The sequence below is a fragment of the Amblyomma maculatum genome, chromosome 2 (genome assembly GCF_055883805.1).
Source record: "Amblyomma maculatum isolate TAMU_Amacu chromosome 2, ASM5588380v1, whole genome shotgun sequence".
Classification (NCBI taxonomy): Eukaryota; Metazoa; Arthropoda; class Arachnida; order Ixodida; family Ixodidae; genus Amblyomma; species Amblyomma maculatum.
The window spans coordinates 209211463-209233979 of record NC_139345.1 but is presented as its reverse complement, the minus strand read 5'-3'; the positions used below and the strand labels follow the sequence as shown (position 1 = coordinate 209233979).

Here is a 22517-nt window from a genome sequence, read left to right as displayed (position 1 = left end):
GCTATTGTTTTGTTTAGTCGCTCAGTAAGGCCATTAGACTGAGGATGGTAAGCAGTAGTCTTTCGGTGATGTGTCTGGCTTAGTTGGAAAACTTCTTCAAGAAGACGCGCTGTAAATGCCTTGCCATGATGAGTGATGACGTATGAAGTGGTGCCATGGCGGAGGACAATCTGCGTCATGAAAAATTGTGCCACTTCGGAGGATGTTGCACGTGGCACCGCCATAGTTTCCGCGTAACGTGTCAGATAATCTGTAGCCACGATAATCCACTTATTGCCAGCTGATGATAGAGGAAAAGGGCCAAGAAAGTCCATACGAATTTGGTCGAATGGTACTAGCGGTGGGGGAATAGGCTGCAGGAAACCCGCTGGTTTCAATGGCAGTGTCGCTGGCACTAGCGGGAACCACTAACATATCGATGAACGGTGGCGGTAAGTTTGGGCCAGTAGTAGGCCTGGCGCACTATGGTAAGAGTGCGTTCAAAGCCCAAGTGTCCAGCGGTGGGTTCATCATGGCAAGCATGAAGGATTGCATCGCGGAGATCTGCAGGGATGACTAGAAGATGGGCTCGGTCACTGTTGCTGGCGCTTTTCTTGTAGATTATTCCGTCGCGCGTACAGAAGGATGACAAGTTCTTAGCAAACAGTCGAGATACTGTAGAATCGAAACCCTCCAGATGATCGATCACAGTTTTGAGGTCTGGATCAGCCCGTTGCCTGGCCTTTAAATCAGAGGAACTGATAATGCCAAGAAAATAGGCGTCTTTATCCGTACTGTAATGGGCCAACTCCACGGGTGATCGAGACCGTGTGTCAGCATCTTCATGTTTACGTCCGGATTTATAAACGATAGAGTAATCAAACTCCTGCATACGAAGGCTCCACCGTGCAAGACGTCCTGATGGATCTCGAAGACTAGCTAGCCAACACAAAGCATGATGGTCTGTCACAACTTTAAATTTACGGCCGTAGAGGTAAGGTCGGAATTTTGTTGTGGCCCGAACGACGGCGAGGCACTCCTTTTCAGAAGTTGAGTAGTTTGATTCTGCCCGAGAAAGGGTGCGGCTAACATAAGCGATCACTTTTTCCTCGCCTTGCTGGTGCTGGACCAGAACAGCACCCAGACCGACGTTGCTGGCGTCGGTGTGAATTTCGGTGGCAGCGTCCTCATCGAAGTGTGCAAGAACGGGAGGGTTGTGCAGCTGTTGGCGCAGCTCGGTGAATGCCTCCTGCTGCTCGGAAGACCAGACCTACAGGACGTCATCACGTGTCAGGCGCGTCAAAGGTTCTGCAATCTTGGCAAAATCGGCAATGAAACGGCGATAGTACGCGCAGAGGCCCAAGAAACGTCGGACTGCTTTCTTCGTGGTAGGGATGGGAAAATTGGCTACAGCGGCTGTTTTATCAGGATCAGGCCGGACACCGCCAGCACTAACCACATGACCGAGAACTTTTAGCTGCGTATATCCAAAGTGACATTTTTCCGGTTTGAATGTCAAATCGGTCGAGCGAGAGCATCCAATACCGTTCGCAGCCGTTTAAGAGGTTGGTCAAACGTTTCTGAAAACACGATGACGTCGTCCAAATAAACCAAACAGGTTTGCCATTTAAGACCAGCAAGTACGGTGTCCATCATTCTCTGGAACGTCGCTGGCGCTGAACACAGACCGAAAGGCAATACTTTAAATTCATATAAGCCATCGGGTGTCACAAAGGCAGTCTTTTCCCAATCGCGCTCATCCACTTCTATCTGCCAATAACTACTTTTTAAATCAATGGAGGAAAAGAACTTGGCGTTGCGAAGTCGATCGAGTGAATCGTCGATACTGGGCGACGGATATACATCTTCTTTTGTGATGTCATTCAGTTTCCTGTAATCAACGCAAAAACGCAGCGTGCCATCCTTTTTCTTAACCAACACGACTGGCGATGACCACGGACTTTTAGACGGCTGAATAACATCATCATTAAGCATTTCGTGGACTTGTGTCCGAATTGCCGCACGTTCTTTGGCCGAAATACGGTACGGCTGCCGTCGAATAGGTCGGGCATCACGTTAAGATGCGATGCTTGGTGATAGAAGTTTGCCGGACTTTCGATGATGAGGCAAAGCACGGGGCGTACTCCAGCAGTAAGGCACGCAGGTCGCGTTGTTGGCAGACAGAAAGGTCACTGCTAACATCGATGTGGTCTAGAACACTGGGAATATCAATAATGTCAGACATAAAACATTCAGAAACTTCCTTTAACAGTTCGTCGAAAGCGATGGCAGTATAGCGATAGAGGTGGTGAGATTCATTTGTGAAGTTCGTGACGAGAAGCTCAGAGTAACCATTGCTGAGAATAATTAAGCTTCGAACTGCACAGATGTCATGAGTAAATAAAAGCGAACGGTTGCCTTCAACTATTATCGGCCCGTCACGAAGCCCGTTGCACACAACACTCACAAACACGCTGGAGCGGGGAGGCACTGAAACACACTCGGCTGAAACCCGTAGGGCGCACGTACGTTGGCCATCGGTGGGGCTGGCAGCCACTTTCTCCGTTGAGAACGAGACCGTTCGCTGTCGGAGATCGATGATGGCGCCATATTCCCGCAGGAAATCCACACCGAGAATCAAATCACGAGAACATTCCTGGAGAATGACGAAGCTGACAACGACCGTTGACGTACGAATCTGGATTCTAGCCGTGCACTGTCCAATAGGAGTAATTACATGCCCCCCAGCCATGCGTATTTGCGTGCTACACCATGGTGTCATAACCTTCCTAAGGTTCGCTGCCAGTTTCCCACTCAAAATCGAAAGGTCTGCTCAGGTTTCCACTAAAGCGCTGACATTATGACCATCGATGCACACAGGCATGTCCAGCGATAGCCGGTCTCGTGAACCAAATGCTGTCGTTTCTGCTCCAAATTCATATCTGTTCTCATTGGGGGGACTTCTTTGTGCTGACATTTAGCGGCCCCGCCCCCGGAGGTCGCTCTACTCATTTTTCCCGGTGGGGGCTTAGCGAGCGACCAGACGGTGCTCGCGGGAAGTCACTAGTTGTTGAAGGGGATTGCCGACGTGGGGATGGAGACCTGGATTGTCGGCGCGCCATCCGGAGGCTCTCTTGTGCGAGGTTGTCTCCAATATCACGAGGTAGTTGTCCGAACGTGCGTCTAGGTGCGTTGGTGTAAAAACCCTCCGGTTTGAGTTCACGATAAGGGCACCACCGGAAAATGTGACCAGGTTCCCCACCCTGGTAGCAAAGGCGGCGGCTCCGAGGGGCCCGCCAGACGTCCGTTCGTCGAATGTTCAACCGCGGTGGCCGCACGTACCGCGTTGGCTGCTGGACGGGCATGCACTGGATTGGTGGTAACGCAGACAACGGACCTTGGAAGGGAACTGGGCGTCGGAGAATGTCAGCGTAAGCCGGACGAGAATGATCAGGAACAGGGGTACTTTGAGCTTCAGCAACATGCACAGATGGCTGCGTGACTTGCTGAATCTCTTCGCGGATCATATGTGCGAGAGAATCACCCCTGGGTGGGAACGTGCCACAAACCTTCTGCAGTTCCTCGCGTATAATTGCACGAATAAGATCTCGGAGGTGTTCAGAATTGCTAACAGCAGCTGTAAGAGGCTCGGAAACAGTCGTAGCGAGGATTAGGCTGTCGTAGACCGCCGAGCGGCGCTGGTGTAGAAACTTTTCCATGGTGACCGCCTGTGTTAAAAATGAGGTAACTGTAGTTGGTGGGCTACGTACAAGACCAGCAAAAAGCTGTTCTTTAACCCAATGCATCAGGTGGCGCAGCTTTCTGTCTTCAGACATGTTGGGATCCGCACGTCGAAATAGTTTCGTCATGTCCTCAACATACATCATGACGGACTCGTTTGACATCCGTTTCCGAGATTGTAGAGCACGTTCTGCTCGTTCGCGCCTATTCAGGCTGACATACGCCTCTATGATAAGACGGCGGAACTGAGGCCATGATGCTATTGTGCCTTCTCGGTTCTCATACCATGTCAAAGCATGGTCTTCCAGGCAGAAAATGGCGTTCCGTAGCTTTAAGTTGTCGTCCCACTGATTAAAGGATGCGACTCGTTCGAACTGAGTTAGCCAATCCTCAACGTCTTCATGCGCAGTGCCATGGAACGATTTCGGCACTCGGGGGTTTTGAATGTAAACAGGAGTACCTTGCATGACCGACGTAGTGCTTTGCGTGGTTGGCCGGAGGCTCGTTGTTGATGTGGACTCCAAGAGCCCGTGTACGGGAGCAAGGCCCAGGTTCCTCCGGCTGACGCGATGAACTGGCGTGTCCACGGGCGAAAGCTCGGTGTCGTTGGTTCGCGGAGGGGTGTGCGACATTGAGAGGACAATTACCCAGCGGCTCTACCAAACCTGTCACGAAGAAAGGGATTTATGGGTATCGGCAACAGGGGCAGATACACACAGTCAAGACAGAGGTTCCCGGGAAACGGTAACACGAAGACACACGCTCAAGAGTCCACAGTCCTAGCTAGCCGAAGCGCACGAGAGTCTCCAACTTCTTCGTCGTTCAAGCGCTACCTCGAACCGCCAGGTGGCAATATCTTTGATTGTCTCATAAAGAGCTCTTGTGTTCATTAATTGGCTGTTGTCCTCAACTGCTTGACACTGTATGTTAAGGAAGGCATTCTTATCTCTCCTTGCTATTTTCTGAAAATCCGCATTGAGAACCTTGTATCTTTCTCTTTCCCCCATAACTTTTGCCAACCTCCTTTCCTCAGCTATTTGCAAAGCCTCTTCAGATAACCAGTTTGCTTTCTTGCATTTCTTTTACTTTGGAACTACCTTAGTAGCAGCTTCTTGTATTATATCACGAACATCAGTCCACATCTCTTCGGGCTCTCTGTCTTCTAGATCTAATTCTTGAAATCGATTCCTCAGTTCCACAGCATATTCTAATGGAATTTGATCCAGATCATACCCGAAAGGCCTTCCAGTTTTCTGCGTTTTCCTCAATCGAAGCTTAATTTTGGCAACAAGAAGCTGATGATCGGTGCCACAATCTGCCCCAAGCCTTGTTTTTACTGCTTGTATAGCGCTTCTCCATCTTTGCCGGCAAAGAATATAATCGATCTGAATCCTGTACAGACCGTCCGGTGAAGTCCATGTGTACAGGCGCCTCTTGTGCTTTTGAAAATGAGCATTCGCTATGGTGAGGTTGTTTTCTTGACTAAACTCTACTAGCCTCTGCCCAGCTTCATTTGGCTCGCCAAGACCGAACTTGCCTATAATTCCGGATAAATCTTCACTCCCGACCTTAGCATTCCAGTCTCCTATGAGAAAAACGACGTCTGATGATGGGGTGCTGTCTAAAAGGCACTGTAGGTCCGCATAAAATCTCTCAACGTCAGCTCCTTCAGCAGTAGTGGTCGGTGCATAGACATGGATAACTGTAATGTTGAAAGGGTGACCTTGGATCCGAAGTGAAATCATTCGGTCGTTTTTAGTGTTGTACCCTAGCACTGCTTTGCCCATTCTTCTGTTTACCATGAGAACGACCCCATTCCTTCTTTTGGATTCGTGCCCACAATAAAAGGAGTTAAATTCTCGCCGGAGTTAAATTCTCCCATTGGGGTCCACTTGAGCTCGCTGATACCCAAGATATCAATGTTCAATCTGTCCATTCCTCGCTTGACGACATCCAGTTTACCTTGCGTCATAGATCTTACATTCCATGTTGCTATGTGATATATCATCTTGCAACATCGGACTTTCCGGTCGCTTCCCGACACATCCGCAACCGAGCGTCCTTTTGGCTTTAGCCCAGCCTCTTCATTCGTCCTGGAGCTACTAGGAATCGCCTTTTGTTCATCCCTAGTAACATGTGGGACGCCTTCCAAACTGGGGGGCTCATCTTTCGGCGCCATATCATTAATGGTATTGTGACTGGCCATAGGGTTTTCTTGGCAGGAAATACCGGAGTGGGTTGCCATTACCTTCTCCAGTGAATCACATTTTGTCAGAACTCTCTGCCGTGACCTGTCTATCTTGGGTGGCCCTACACAGCAGAGCTCACGACTTCATCGAGTTTCGCAAGCCCCTCCACCACGACAAGGCAGTGATCCATGAAGGGGGTGACCCTATGTGGTATGAACTAAAAAGTTGGATGATACAATAGTTACTTTTAGCCATGCCAAAAAAATGAGAATGCAAAGAAATGTTGCTGTTATTTTTCACCGTGGATGGCAGTTTACCCAACGCAACTTTTGCCCACATCAATTCTCTTAACTGCGCTAGTTGGTCACGAATTCAGGCGCGGTGCTAGGGCACAAGGAGGACACACACCCCGCCTACCCGCCGTGTGTGTCCTCCTTGTACGCTATGACCATGCCTGACCTTTGCCCACATGCTCACAGAGATGCTTCAAGTTGGCCTATGATATCAGCTAATGCAAATGGCATCTGAAACAACTTATTGAAGCCACATGTTGATCATCAGTGGAAGATCCGAGAAATAAAATGCCGGACAGATGTATATAAAACCTCGTTCTTTCCACTGACGACCAATGAGTGGAACAGACTACCAGCTGGCATCACTGAGGGCTGCACGGAAAATTCATTTCGGTCTTTTTATCAAATGTGTGACGTGGCGCGCAGTTCTCTTGCGCGTGTTTTCTTCATCACTTTTTATTCGTCGCGCGGTTGCCCGCTTTCGATGCATATTTTTCATTCTGCCTTATCACTTGTGTAGTGTTATTTTCTTCATTTTTATGTATTTTTATTGTGCTTCTGGCAATTCTAGAAATGTTATTTGTCATCTCTCCCTAGCAATAATGCCTTTGGGTGCTGCAGGACTCTGTAATAAATAAATTAATTAACATAAATAAAAGCATTGCCATACACAAGAAGAACACAAACACTTTCCCAACAGGCTAAAAGCACCAATTGCACAGCTGTTTGTAGAGTGACTAGGTACAGGTTTTTGCTTTAGCAAGCAAATTGTTAGCCTTCAATGAGAGAAGTATTGCCATACAGACACAGAACACAAAAAGTTTCACAACACACTAGAAATACCAATTCCGCCACTGTATGTAATATGACCAGGTACAAGTTTCTGCTGCAGCCCACATCATGAGTCCAGCGGCTATATGCCTATCACTGTATTAACAAACATGGGTTTAAATTCTTCTTCAATACGATAATTTAAGAGCATGATAAGATCTTCCAGTGTGAGACATAACCTCAGTATCTTGCACTATAAGGTTTTGCATGATTCTAATGTAACTTTGGCATTATATTTCGCTGTCACTAGTGCAGTCAAGTTCTGAGAAGCCGCTGAATATCTGTAAGGACACAGCAATAACAATTTTCTTTTCATCTTACTTTTACTTAGCTGACATGTTTTTTTTTCTTGCGTTTAGAGGCTGGGGCTTGCATGACCTGCCAGTATGACTCTTTAGAATAACAGAAAGCGCTGCAGTCACCAAAGCTCACAGCCCAACTGTTTCACGGCAGTGGTATGTCAGATTTGTGCCAGAACAATGCAGAACAGCGCGTCAAGAAAAAGACAAGCGCTATTTTTTTTTGTCGCTTGTCTACTTCTTGTCCCGTTATTCTGTGATTTTCAGTCACGCATGCATAACCAGTGTGCCCAGGGTGCTGTCCTGGTTTGTAAAAGCTGAAGGAGAACACTAAACCTATGGTTATTTAGCAGCTACTGCGCAGTGCATACAGCAGTTCCTTCTACAAACTGTAGTTGCCGTAAAGCTCAAGAGAGAAAGATCAGTGGCTGGCCATATGAAAAACAACCCTCGCGACGTTTTCATAAATGTAGGCATATCGCACGGCCGGATCGAGTGCAAACGTTTTCTCCTCTAGTTTTTACAACTGAGCACACTCCGAACGGTTTACAAATTAACTCCTGATTTAAAGCTCAGCCAGGCACGATCCTCTATGACATGGCGCTGCGCTTATTTAGCGGGCGTGGTGCCATCCTTTCAATCTCGCCTGAAACATTCGACCATTTGGCTGCTGTACAGAGCTGTTTCCTTACCGCCCCCATAACCGAAAGTGAACAAGTTTAAGTAGCACCACTTGCAATGTGTCGGTGCATCAAAAAGTTCCAATAAAGAAACAAAAGTTCGGTGAAATACTTAATTGGGGTCATCCTCAGCCGGTGAACAAAGTGTGCCAGCCGCACTAAACCACAACAAAACAATGCTAGCAGTGCATAAGAGCAGTAGTTATTTGTAACTGCGCAGCAAATACAGAACGCTGAAACGGAAAAGCATACTCTATGACAAAACTTGTCAAGTAAATTGGATTGACTCATTTGAGATTTTTTTAGAGTAGGTTCAGTTTTGTTCTTCTTAAGCCTGCTACTCACTGCGTCTACTCAGCCTGCGATTAAAGGTTCTCCGAATCATGATGATTAGAAATTTGTGTTATGGTCATTGCATTTTTCTTTTTTATGGTCATAGCACTTTTCTTAAAAATTTTGAAGAAAGAATGCAACAATGAACACGCGTAAAGTTAAAAAAAGGTGTTTAATAGGAAGCTTTCTATGGCATCGATTCGCTCTAGCCTTATATAAGGCAAATTTGACATTACTGATTTATACGCAGTTCAGATGAGCACGACCACTACAAACTATATCATAGCTGTGTAAAAGCGAATCCAGTGGAAAACGTACGGCGGCTGTCCGCTGGACGTACAGGTTCAACCATCCGCTTTCGTACGTGCGCGGCAACTCGGGCGGACGTCCGAACTCGGCCGCCGAGTTGCAGCCGAGTTCGGACATCCGTCGTACATCAGTGGCCGTCTGGGTTTATTTTAAGGCGGTGAAGAAACATCTAGATAACACCACAAACAGTGGTTACCCAGACGGCCACTGATGTACGACGGATGTCCGAACTCGGCTGCAACTCGGCGGCCGAGCTCGGACGTCCGCCCGAGTTGCAGCCGAGTTCGGACATCCGTCGTACATCAGTGGCCGTCTGGGTTTATTTTAAGGCGGTGAAGAAACATCTAGATAACACCACAAACAGTGGTTACCATAGCGTAGAAACTCACGCCCTTGGCTACAATTCTTTGAGATATATCTCGGCGCATCTTCCACGACAAAGGAATGATAAAACCTTGTCTCTCGACAACGAAATCACAGTGATAAGGTTGCATGCCGGCGGCTGTTAAACAAAACGACAGAGATTTGAATGATTTGCGGCAGCATAGTGGTCCAGTGTCCTAGCAGCAACATAGGTATTAAGGCCCAGTTTAACCACCACGCCGCACGAACGTCTCGCGCATCGCCTTGGGACAGTCTATGGAGCCAACGGTCGTTAAAGGCCAGACACCGATCTCACACTTCATCTTCATAGCGAAGTCCAAGCAGGCGCTGCCAACTCGGACCAATATGATAACGCACCGCAATGTTGAGCTGGTTCGAAAAAAAGTCAACATGAGGGACGGTCTGACTCCTCCAGTCAACATAGTAATGCACGAAGGCGTCCAGATTTCGACTGTAAATTCAATTTAAATACTTTCTTACCTGACTCTACGGGTTGCGCGGCAGATATTGGGTGGTTGGGCCAAGCTTGTTTGGGGGTGTTCTAAGACGATTTTGTCCTCAGGTTATATCAGTTTTCGAATTTCGCGTTGTCGTGCGTGGTCCATCTCAAGTTTAAGGGAGGGGGGGGGGGGGGAGTCACGTCAGATAGCCAAACCATCTCTATTCTTTGACGCGCCTTAAAACACCAATGCGATTGAGGTTTGTTTTGATCCGTTGTGCACATATTGAAGTTAATAACAAAGATATGTATAGGGAAATTTCTTGCACAGCGCAAGATAGCGGCAGTAACTTTTATGGGTGACCGGCGGCGACGTAGCTACCAGGTTCTGCATTCGTTTCCCAGAAATTCCTACATTCATTGCGCTCCACATCAACACATTTTTTTTCTTCACCTCGGGAGGTCAATGTCGCAGAGAAATTGTGAGCCGTTTAGACCTCGTGAGATGGTGCTTTCGCAATAACACGAATGACTATTTTTGGTTGATTTCAGAGAGTAGAGAATGGAGGCGCTTTCAACGGACACTGTGTACCACATGAATATTTAACGTTTATGCACTAGACAGATTGGATACGTAGTTAGTTTTCGGGAAGTATGAAGCATGCTGCGTATATTAGAAGGGCATGTCGCTGGAGTAAAATGACAGTCCCTCAGGTGATGTCTCCATAGACAGCTGGTCAGCTTGAGCAGCGGAACTCAAGCGCTCAGCAGAACGGGTGTGAAAACTGTGTTCGCAAAATAACAAAAACTGCACATCTTATGCTGTGCCTTTCTATTTTCCAGGACAAAGTACAACGAAACTTCACCCTGCGCAACATGCGATGACACTGGCAGCCCCGGAGGCCTTTCCGATGATAGAACAAGAAGGCTATTTTGGAGAATTCGCGACTTCGTCTGCGATGGAGATTTTCGCACCTGGAAAGGCAAGTGTATGTACTGCTTTATATGCATGCATGTCTTCTGCTGCGCAGCAAGAACATTTTCGCGCAGGTTCCAAATCCCCAAGTTTTGTTTCTGAATTAACATAGCCACTTTGTCAACATATAACCTAAAACTTCTTTGCGGTTTCTTCCTATCTCATTGTAATGCAGGAATATATTTTTATTTCGTCATATTTGCTTCGGCGTCTTGGTACATTTGTTACCCCCTCTCCGAGCCATTTCGAACTGGTGGCGGTATAATCCACACGACGCTCATCATTTTTTAGATAAAGAGCGGTTGAATTCCCATATCTGCAAATCTGGTGCACGTAAATTAAAATATCGAGAAAGAGACGTATGGGCTTCCTAGAAAACAGAGTATCAAAGCAGAGTTGGCTGGTGCGCTCATTTGAAATTTAAGGAAACTTAACACTAATTGTATTCTTTACCAAAAATATTACACGAACAAGTCAGCTCATCGCATGGGAGGTCCAGATTCTACATGTTACCACGTGTATCGAGGATCGTGAAACATTTTTCAAATAAAATCGAAATTGGCAAGCACATGATAGGCCGATGTTATCTTGATTGATGTGAAGGATTTTATCTGCATACAATCTATTGTCATTTCACATATCTAATTCTTTTAACATGGTGGCCAGCTGACCGGAGTTTGCATATTTTTAAGGATTGTTTTAAATGGTTTTAACACTGTTTCCTTTTTGGACCAACTTTATTAATCGGCTTGAATATAATTTTGTCTTCTCCTGAAAATGCTAATTTAAGGATATTTTTCATTTGGTTATTTCTAAGCTGCTTTTTATTCTGTGGTCATCGGTTCCATCCTTTCCATAGATTCTCCTATCGTTGCAGCTAAATGACTTAGCTATAACTGATGTAATGTAATTTACATTGTCGTCTTCCTATAAACATTTTCCCTCTGCGTCTTTAATACATTACAGCTTTCTGCGATGTAATAAATGATTTTCAGCGCGACGACGACACAACACGGGCTGTTTAATCAGGATACAGCATACAAAATATATAGCCCTCCCAGCTGATGCGATCAATCAATCGCGTAGGCACGACAAAAATTTTCGCTAAGCTTCATAGAAAACCGGAATTGTCAATAACGCAGCTCGGACCCGCATTTTTTATATGAAAGGCTCACTAGCTCTACAGTTAACCCTCTTAAAGTACTTTTTTCAATGGTTTGTACCCAGCTAACTTACATAGTTCAAAGATTTTCAATGCCCGCCTTCAGATACATCGCCAACCTCAGGCATCCAGCTATCACTGGATTGTCTTATTTTACTATCGACGAGGGACTGTACTTCCTGTTTCCTCTGTCGTTAAGATTCATATTTTTGGTCTATTGCTTGAGATAACTGCGCCCTCTTTGCCTTTCAGTGTTAGTTCCCTTCAACCTACTGGTCGTGGTTCTACAGCTTCCCTAAGCTCCTTGTTCCATCAGCTTCGTCGTGGCTTGCCTGTTTCATTCAAGCGATTTGCTACTTTTACTTCTTTGCTCTTCGTACAGATTATTAGTTCTAGCTGATTATAATATAAAAAAGAGTCGCAATGCTTCAGAGGAGACTGCTTCAATTATCAAGCTAATCAGGGAAAGACAAGAGGACTCGTCTTTCCCTGGACAGCGCAATCTTCACTGGAATGTTTTACCCACGTTTTTCCTTGCGAAATGAAAATCAAATTTGGATGGGGGGGGAGGGAGACAACCAGGGCCAGGAATGAACGAATGTTTACTTAGGGATAGACTTCTCTGAACTGGAGACCATTGTTTGCTTGAGCTTAAAAAATAATGCAAACCTGAAATTTTCATTTCCAAGCGAGGAAAGCAAAATTTGCTATTCCAGAAAGTCCCATTCCCAAGGAAACATTCTTTTAAATCGTCTCCTCAGCCCTCTTCCGCTTTTCTTCTTCAGAAGCAAAAGCGTATGCAAACCCTGCCAATAAAACCCGCGCTGCACAGACGAAGACAACTCCTCTTGTGGAAACGTTGGCTTTCGAACTGAGCACCCACCCCCCCCCCCACCATCCTTCGCTTTTCCTTGATGGCTACACAATACTGTATAGCCATCATCTTTTCCTAGTTCTACTCTAGCTGAACGTGATGACACATTTAGATAAGTCGGTTCTGTGTTGTGCTCTGGATGCCTGCTGCTATTAAGGCTATTTTTCTGTCGTTCCATCTCGCGTTGCACTTTTATCTTGTCTGTGTGTTTATTTATTCGGCATGGCCATCTAGAGAATCATGCGTTTATGTTCGCCGCCTGTACGACATCCTTCTCGTCGCCTATCTACATTTTTATGAACTTCCTCTAGATTACCTGCGACAATTAGCCACAGTAAATTGTGTACTGTCTGTTCTGGAATTCTGACTTAGCTGTTCCTCACATTCAGATTTTCTGCTTGCAATAATCTATCTGTGCCGCTGAGAACCATTAACTTTGCGTTACATTCAGTGTATCCATCCAGTTCGTTGCTTGACCATTCAATAGAAAAATAACAGCACCGTTTCCAACCTGTTTTATATCGTCATTGAGATGCTCTACTACATTCTTGTATTCAGTCGGTATTTGTCCCGACTGGTGCCAAAATAAACTACTTATAGTCATTTCCTATTATGATCGTTCCTGATACCCTGAGCCACGATATTATTCATTGGCATTTCTTTCCCCTGTGTATCAACATACCTACCCATCCCCTGTTCTTCTCCGTCGCTGTTCGGTTGCATAATTCTAAAACGTAGCTATCAATACACAGTGGATCTTCTAGATCCCTGAGATGTGTCTCTTATCAGCATCATCATCATCAGCCTGACTATACCCACTGCAGGGCGAAGGCCTCTCCCATATTTCTCCACTTAACCCGGTTCTGTGTTAGTTGCGTCCACTTCACCCCCGCAAACTTCTTAACCTCATCCGCCCACCTAACTTCATATATTTATTTCATCTTCCTTTGACTTATGTCCTATTTCTAACCATTACGCTCTTTTTACCCCTTTCTGTGTCTATGCAACTGACCCTGGTGTTAAATTTCTTTCTGTATGTCCTTCCTGAACCTCCGTCTGGCTTTTTGGGGGGAGCTCAACCTCCTTACTACGCTTTCTTATTCCTCCCATTTTCTCCTCTGCTCGGTTCCCCAGCGGATCCCTTAAAAAGGAAACTGCCCAGCCAGTCTGCCGCACGCCGATTTCTTCTCCAGCCCTCCTACAAAAATGGATGTTCTCTCCTTCAAACCCTCTGCAAAGGTCTCCTCCGCGCACCATCCCTGTTTACTACCCCCACTTCCAAAGCCTTTCTTTAGGCTTAACTTTATTATCTCCTAATCAGCAGTCCCCACGCCCATTTCAAGCTTTCCGTTCAGGCCTGGCGTATTCGGTACTGTGCACGCCACGATCTCACATTGCTGTGCTATCGCCCTTATATCGTCAGCTCCCTGAGCTAACCTTCCACCGCTTGTGCAGCGTCACCGTTAGTGACATCATTCAGTTCCGCTACTCACAACCCCAGATTACATCCTGCGATATTATTTGCCTCTGAGCATCGCGTTATTTGTCCTTCCTGGGAGAGTCCCGACTGACTTCCGCCTATCAACGTTTACGCCTTCGATTACAGCTCACTTGCACCTGCTCATGTTTGAGTCACCAGCAATAAGCACCTGGGCACTCTTTTCCTTCCGCCCTCCAAAATTCTGGCTTCTGCTTCCTGTTACCGCTGACTGTGACGTCCTTTCTGGGAAAAATGCATTCCTTAGGTACACCTCGTCTCCCAAATTTCCAGTAGCTACGTTTAAATAGCTGTCCCGGTTAGACCTTTCATATTGTATAACCTACTTTGTCTTCACTGCCAATGCCAGTGCCAGCCCCATCCACGTGGCTCAGGATGGAACGTGCACCATTTTGGTTTCCGATGGCGGTATCGGTGAGTTCTGAGGCGAAAGCCTTTAATGGCTCATCGTTGTCGTCAGCAGAAGTGTCACGGTTTTGCGGCGGCTCTGATACTTAAAAAATAAATTATTCAACCTCGTCTCCCACCGAGGAATCGAGCCTCCATCCTCTGGACCCCGAGCCCAGTGCTTTACCACTGCGCCACGCCCTGGATCGTGAAACGCTCAATTCCCTTTCTCTACAGTGAGAATGATAGCGAGATTCCGGGAGTTACTGGTACGGCGCATTTCCTTACCTGCAGACGAATTATAGGACACCGGTGAACTTTGATGCGTTCGATGAAAAACTGGGGTGGAGGGAAGGGGATTTGGGTTACGCATGGCTTGAAATTAGTGATACGAGCAAACGCTGTGTTGGTTGTGCATAGTCTTGCAAGTTGTACATGGTCTGATGTTTGAACTAGGAGGACACTCAAGCTTTGCCCTGAGATTAGATGCAATAGCAACTGGCACACCACCTTTTTTTGTAATGAGAGCTCATCATCCTCAGCCTGATTATACTCACTGCAGGGCGAAGGCCTCTCCCATATTCCTACAATTAACCCAGTCCTAGGCGAGCTGGATCCATTTGACCCCTGCGAACCTCTTAACCTCATCCGACACCTAATTTTCTGCCGCCCCCTGCTACGCTTTTTGTGGTATCGTCCTTTTGGTTTCGGTTTCGGAACCAAAATTTGCGCAGTGGCGGCGCCACCGTACTCTTTCTCCCGTCCTGCACCCTTTCTCATGAATTAAAGTCTCAGTCTGTGTTTGGCTGTTGTGGAGTACGGCTGTCTATTTCTTCCTGCACGCCGCCGTTCAACAGGCTACGTGGCGTCCATGGCAGCCACACCGACACAACACTTTTCTTCCCTTGGAATCCACTTTGTTACCCTAATTGAAAATCGGTTATCCTTTCTTCACGGTACATGTCCTGCCCATGCCCATTTCTTCTTCTTGATTTCTATTTGAATGTCATTGCCTTCAGTTATTCCTCTGACCCACTCTGCACGTTTCCTATCTCTTAACGTTATCCTTACCATTTTTCTTTCCATTTCCTGTGCGTTGTCCTCAACTTAAGTAGAACCCTCTTTGTTAGCTTCCACGTTTCAGCCCCATATGTAAGTACAGGTAAGATGCAACTATTGTATACTTTCCTTTTGAGCGATACCGGTAAGCTGCTATTCATAATCTGGGAGTGCTTGCCAAATGCGCTCCATCCCAGTCTTATTCTTCTTGTTATTTCCCTTTCATGGTCCGAATCTGCGGTTACTACCTGTCCTAAAAAGATATATTCGCCTAGTACTTCCAGTGCTTCGCTACCTAACGTAAACTGCTGTTCCTTCCCTAGGCTATTGAACATTACCTTAGTTTTCTGCATATTGATTTTCAACCCTACTTTTTTTTTACTTTTCCAGTCTAGGTCATCGATCATTATTTGCAATTCATCTCCGGAGCTACTTAGCAAGGCAATGTCACCAGCAAATCGTAGATTACTGAGGTATTCTCATCTGCTCTTATCCCTAACTGCTCCCATTCCAAGTCTGAAAACTTCTAAGCAAGCTGTGAATAGTACTGGGGAGATCGTGTCTCCTTGCCTAACACCTTTCTTTATGGGGAGAGCTAAGGTAGGCTATTAGAGGCACATTTGACGAATCCGGACAAAGGCCACAACGAATCATGCGCCGTTACCATGGCAACCAGTTGCGCTGGAGCCACAGGTGTACGATGCTCGCCGACGCTCTGCTGCAGCCGCTGCGGCAAGTCCGCTACGCGTGACGCCATCACTTCGCTATGCGCCTCACTGTACATGCGCGCTAGTCGCGCCATGCAGCTGGGATATTGGGCATATATTGTGAACATTTCATGAGTCATTGATGCCACATGGTTCTTTTTTGTGTGTTGTGCTTCTTGTGCATTGGCTCATTCTCTTCAATTTTTTCAGCGTCTATACCATATTATACCTACTATGTGTGTAAACATGTGTGTAAACTGGTGTGTTGTAACTTGCTATTTTTGTAACCCCACTCCTGCAATAGCTCTAGCAGAGACTGCAGTATGTATAAATAATTAATCCGGGGCGATGCGTTCGCTCCTCAGACGCGCGCCATGGAAGGAGAGCAGCCGTCTCGTCACAGCTTCACATGGTGTGGGGAAATTGAGGGACAGGTCCGTTGCGCGGAGTCCCGTGACTTAACGGTGACGCCTAGTCTATCTCGCTCCTGCGTGTCCTAGGGGTGCCCTTTTTCGTTCTACTTGGAGAGGGTGAGAGGTGCCTGTGAGATCTCTCTGAAGTCCGATGCGCTGGAAGGATGAAAGGATGGGCTGGCCGGCCGTCGGAGCATGTTCAAACGAGTAGTAGTATAATAATTCACTTTATTTAGGACTTAAGTTAGGCGTCCAAGAGCTCGGATGCCTATTGTATCAAGGCTAGTTGGTCCTTCGGCGAAGAAGATCCCAGCCAGGCACGCCAGGAGAAAGGTCGGGGGTAGGGATAGTGTGAGAATTGTATGGCGGCAAGACAGAGGAAAGGACTATATTTAAGACTCACGTAGAAGGAGGGGCAGTAGGGCACGTGTGGTCAGCTCGCATGTGAAAAAGATAGAGGCGCACCAGGATAGTCAGGTCACTAGAATGAGTTTTACGGAGGACTCTGGTTTGGGCAAAATATTCCTTTAACTCTTTAACTGCGTATAGTTCTGTTTCAGGGTTTGTTTTAGAGCGTGTGCCTCGTCACTTATCGATGGGCTGACCAAGGGGATCACCCGAGCCCGGTTATGGAAATCTCGGGTGATGTGATCACACAGCTTATTTCTGGCGGTCCCTGAATGACCAGGGATTCATTTTAAAATGACAGCGACTGGACGTAAGACGAAAAGGGTCTAATCGAGACTGTCTCCAAGATCAACGAGAATGGTGCGGTTGTGGTGAATCAAATACCGTTATGTGATTCCGTGTATATACTTTAGTAATTTATGGAGGGATTTGCATGAATATCTGAACGGCGTTCTCGACGGGCGTGATATCAAGTGCGGTTGGGCTACGAGGGCTTCTAAAAGGTCCGCACGTGTGGCATATGGCGTCCGGAAGGTGTGAGGAATGGATGACATGTTGTAGCCATCCTGAGGAAGAGGAAGAACACATAGAAGAAGAAAGGGAAAAGGACGTTGAGAAAGACGAGGAGACTCTCGTGCCCGTACCGGACTCGCAGCCGTTCATCAGCTGAGTTCCCTGCCCCTCGACCCGTGCAGCGCTCCGACGTCAAACCCCCGTCGTAACAACTTGGTGGCAGGCGCTGGGTACGAATACCCTCACGACACACACTCAACCGCTGGAGCGTCGCCGGAGCCGTCGCCTCGCTGGTCTTCCTCCTATTCCTCTGAGAATGCAGCAGACAACTGAGCAGTCTCGAACATCAACGCGAAGCATTCTGTCCCCGTCTGGTGATGTACCACCAACTGCCTCAAACGCGACGATACCGCTTCGAGAGCCTCGTTCTTTTGTCGATCAAGCAGGGGAAGATATTGATGAGTGGCTCACTCATTTTGAACGTGTGAGCCGCTTCAACCGCTGGGATTTGGTGGCGAAACTAGCGAATGTGGTATTCTTCTTGACGCAGACCACCTTGATATGGTACGAGAACCACGAAGACTCTCTGACCACTTGGGAGGGCTTTGTGGAAGCTATTAAAGAATGTTTTGGCGATCTGACTGCAAAGAGGAGGCAGGCTGAGTAGACACTTGCTCAGAGAGCTCAGACAGCAGGTGAGACTTGCACCACATACATCAAGGCAGTATTGAAATTATGCAAGACCGTCGACAGTCGGATGGTCGAGGAAGATAAGGTAGGCCATCTGCTCAAGGGCATTGCAGAAGACGTCTACCACTTCCTCATTGCCAAATAAAACTTGAATTCGGTCACAGACGTTATTCGACACTGCCGGACATTCGAGGCCCTCAAGACCCGCCGGATTACACCGAAGTTTGGGCGACTGGCAAATGTCACTACCATGGCCAGTGTCGAAGAATCTCCCTCCCCAAGTCTCCTGTGCTCCATTCGTGAAATCGTTTGGGATGAAATTTCATGACGTGAGCTGCTTGCGCGGCCGCCTTCTGGCTTCGCGGCTGAAGTAAACTCTTTTCCAGCCCACGCACGTACGTGCCCACCAACGTCCAGCTACACACCAGCCAATGACACCGACTTCGCCTTCCGGGAAGACCTGGACACCCCACGACCAAGGCCCAACCAGATTTAACGGCAATTCTCTTATCAGCGCAGAGACCCTCGGTCCTACTCAAACTGTACACTGCGCCTACCGCGGGAAAGCTACGTCGACCCGGAACCTACATTTCAATATTCGTCGCGTCCTACCTCGCAAGAGTCCACTGAAGCGCAGCTGTTTGACCGGCCTATTCCCGTGTGCTACCGGTGTGGTGTCGCGGGTCATAATTCCCGCTACTGCAATCGGCGCGCACAATTCAGGAATCCTCCGACGGCATCGAACCGAAGAACCGTCCAGCCCTACATCGACAGCTATCGGCCAGAACATACATCCCGGAGGGGCCGTTTTCAAAACTAAGGGCTCCGCAGCCGTTCTCCAGCAGCGTCTTACCGTAGTGTGACACCGCCTCCATCATTTCGTGTGCGCCGTCCCCCGTCACCACGGCGCCGATCTCCACCACCAACGCAGGAAAACTAGCCAGCGCGGCCAATGGAGGTGAGGTCGCTGGACAATGTGCGCTGCTACCTATTATTCCTCCGTCTGTGTTCATGTTAAAGAACAAGGTTAATGTGCTCGTTGATAGTTTACCTACGATGGCATTGATAGACACTGGTGCCACTGTTTCAGTAATGTTTACATTTTAAGAACCTTTTGAAGAACAAAGTCATGTTTGTTTGGGACAAAACTGCTAATTTTTATGGAGTAAGTGGAGAGATATTGTGTCCGGTTGGGGTATGCAGCGTTAAAGTTTCTTTGGGGGGCACAGTATTTCCGGCGGAGTTTGCAGTACTGCCTCGATCTACACACGACGTAATCTTCGGAATTGACTTCCAGCGTGCGTGTGGCGCTACAGGTGATTGTCGAACAGGGAGAGCTAAGTGTTAGTGGTTCTCTTCCTCGTGAACTTTTGGAAGAGATGTCAAATTATGAAGACGTTTTGTGTGTGTGTGATGAAGTCGTCGTACCGCCATTCTACAGTGTACGTTCAGGTGTCCTGCTCCCATCATATTGATGACTCTTTTTGAGGTTACTGTTGCGCCTTTTAATTTACAGTGCGTGAAGAAAAATGTATTAGTGCCGCATTATTTGGTTTGCGTGAAAGAGGGCCGTACCGGACTGTGTACTGTAAATTGCTCACCGGAACCGGTTGTTTTTCCAGTGGGCTCTGAACTAGCTTCATGTAGTGCCGCTATCCCGAATTATGTGACTCTCTTTACTTCTTTCCTTGACAACCCCGCTACTAACTCACCTGCTGACGAGAAGCTTCTTCCGATGATCAGCGCATCGCTGAACACCTCACAACGACAGATGTTCAAGAACCTCTTGTCCCAGCAGATCTCCGTCTTTGACTTCGCGCCATCCGACGGCTCTCGACGTTTTCCGCAGTCGCGCGCATGCCACAGGATTAACACGGGATCTGCCCAACCGATTCGTCAAAAGCAGTATCGCATGTCGCCGTCAGAGCGCAAGGTGATCACCGAGCAAGTTAAAGACATAGTCCTCCAGTCCTTGGGCTGCTCCGGTGATATCGGTAAAAAAGGACGGAACATGGAGGTGCCTCAACTCCATCACTAAAAAGGATGTGTATCCTCTCCCGCGCATCCATGGTGCCTTAGATTGCCTTTTCTCTGCATCTTATTTCTCTTTGGTTAATTTGTGATCGGGGTATTGGCGGACTCCGATAGACCCCGCTGATAAAGAAGAAATTGCATTTGTTACGCCGGATGGCCTATTTGACTTCAATGTGATGCCCTTCGGCCTATGTAATGCGCCGGCCACTGAGAGGTTTATGGACACAGTACTGCGTGGCCTCAAGTGGGAAATCTGCATGTGCTATTAGACGACGTTGTTGTTTTTGGCCGGACTTTTACTGAGCATAACACGCGACTCGCTATTGTTTTAGATTGCCTGCAGAAGGCTGGCCTTGTCCTGAATTCTAAAGAGTGTCGTTTTGTCGAGCGTCAAGCGCTGGTACTCGGACATCTCGTCGACAGCAATGGAGTTCGGCCAGATCAACAGAAGACTGCAGCAGTTGAAGAATTCCGACGACCACAGACTCAAAAAGAGCTCCGCAGTTTTCTGGAGCTGTGCTCCTACTTTCGACAAGGTTTGCCGACGTCGCTTACCCTCTAACGTACCTTCTACAAAAGGACGTCCCTTTCGACTGGACCTTAGATTGTTACGCGTCTTTCCACAAACTAAAGTTTCCGCTTATGTCACATCCCATACTACGGCACTTCAACCCCTCCGCTCCGACGGAAGTTCACACTGACACAAGTGGGATCGGTGTTCGCGCTGTGCTTGTGCAACGTTCGCCAACCGGGGAGCATGTAATTGCGTATGCAAGCCGTTCCCTTAGCAAACCTGAGCGTAACTACATTGTTACGGAGCAAGAGTTTCACGCTGTAGTTTTCGCTGTTCTGCGGTTTCGGTGCTACTTATATGGACGCCATTTCACGATTGTGACGGACCATCATGCCCTCTGTTGGCTCGTCAACCTTCGTGATACATCTGGTCGTCTGGCACACTGGGCCCTTCGTCTGCAGGAATACGACTTCACTGTGCCTTACAAGAGTGGCCGCAAACATGCCTATGCAGACTGCCTATCACGTCTCCCCCACCCACGACCGAAAGTTACTCTGCTGACGTCGATCACTACATCTCCTCCATTGTTCCCGAGTTTCCTGACGCCTCGGCTCTGCGGACTGCGCAAGAGAGCGACATAAGCATCGGGCCACTGCTTGCGGCGGCGCAGGATTCCACAGCTACCAGCCCATTCTGTCTCCGTGATGGCCTTCTGTACAAAAAGGCTTATTCCAGCACCGGCACGAGTTTTCTACTTGTGGTTCCCGAGAGGTACCGCTCATTCATCCTGCGTGCCATGCATGACGACCCCACTCCCGGTCACCTGGGCTCTGCACGAACCCTCAACCGTGCCCGCGACCTGTTTTATTGGCCGAAGATGCGCCCGACGACTGAGCGATATGTGGCGAGCTGCACTGAATGTCAACGGCACAAACGGCCTACGTCCACGCCACAGGGCCTGCTGCATCCTGCGACTCCACCACATGGTGCATTTGAGAAAGTTGTAATCGACCTTATGGGGCCCTTCGCGAAATCTTCCGATGGAAATCGTTGGATCGTGATTTGTGCCGACTATCTCACCCGCTACTGCGAAACGGCAGCTCTTCCTTCAGCCCCCGCTAACCATGTGTCTATGCTCTTGCTCCGTTCCGTCATCCTCGCGCCATAAACCTCCGCGAGTGACCATCAGTGATCGAGGTCGGCTGTTTACGGCAGATGTTGTGGAAGAGCTTCTCCGTTTGTGCTACCACACCCTACCACCCTCAAACCAATGGTTTGACGGAGCGCACCAACCGCACACTCGTCAACATGCTCTCTGTGTACATTGCATCAGACCACAAGAACTGGGATACAATACTGCATTTATAACGTATGCCATCAACACTGCAACACATGAGACGACCGGCTACAGCCCGTTTTTTTCTTCTCTATGCCCGTGATCCTCGGTATTCCCTCGACACCATTCTTCCCTATTCCGTCCATGACGAACTTTGCATCGCCGACACTCTTTGTCGGGCCGAAGAATCTCGCCGTCTCGCCCGTTTGCGGATTCGCAAGACCGTTCCAAAGCTCGGTATGACAGACCGCATCGTCATGTGTCTTACGCACCTGGAGACTTAGTGTGCCTTTGGCGACCTCTCCGGAAACGTGGTTTTGCCCAGAAAATGTTGATGCATTACGCTGGCCCTTACGTGGTCCTCGACCGCATCAGTGACCTGAATTACGAAATCGCACAAATGACCGCATCTGGTCGTTGCTCAGCTACAACGGAACTCGCTCATGCCGCCCGGATGAAGCCGTGCCAG

At 47.9% G+C, this 22517-nt stretch overlaps 1 protein-coding gene across 1 annotated transcript in view; it reads left to right on the top strand.

The window, feature by feature from the left end:
* LOC146201198 (uncharacterized) overlaps positions 1 to 22517 on the top strand; it is a 212241-nt gene that overhangs the window by 52064 nt on the left and 137660 nt on the right. The window contains exon 3 of the mRNA XM_084595676.1: positions 10321 to 10460. Within this exon, the coding sequence (XP_084451802.1) occupies positions 10321 to 10460 (140 nt within the window). The remainder of the gene's footprint in view (positions 1 to 10320; positions 10461 to 22517) is intronic.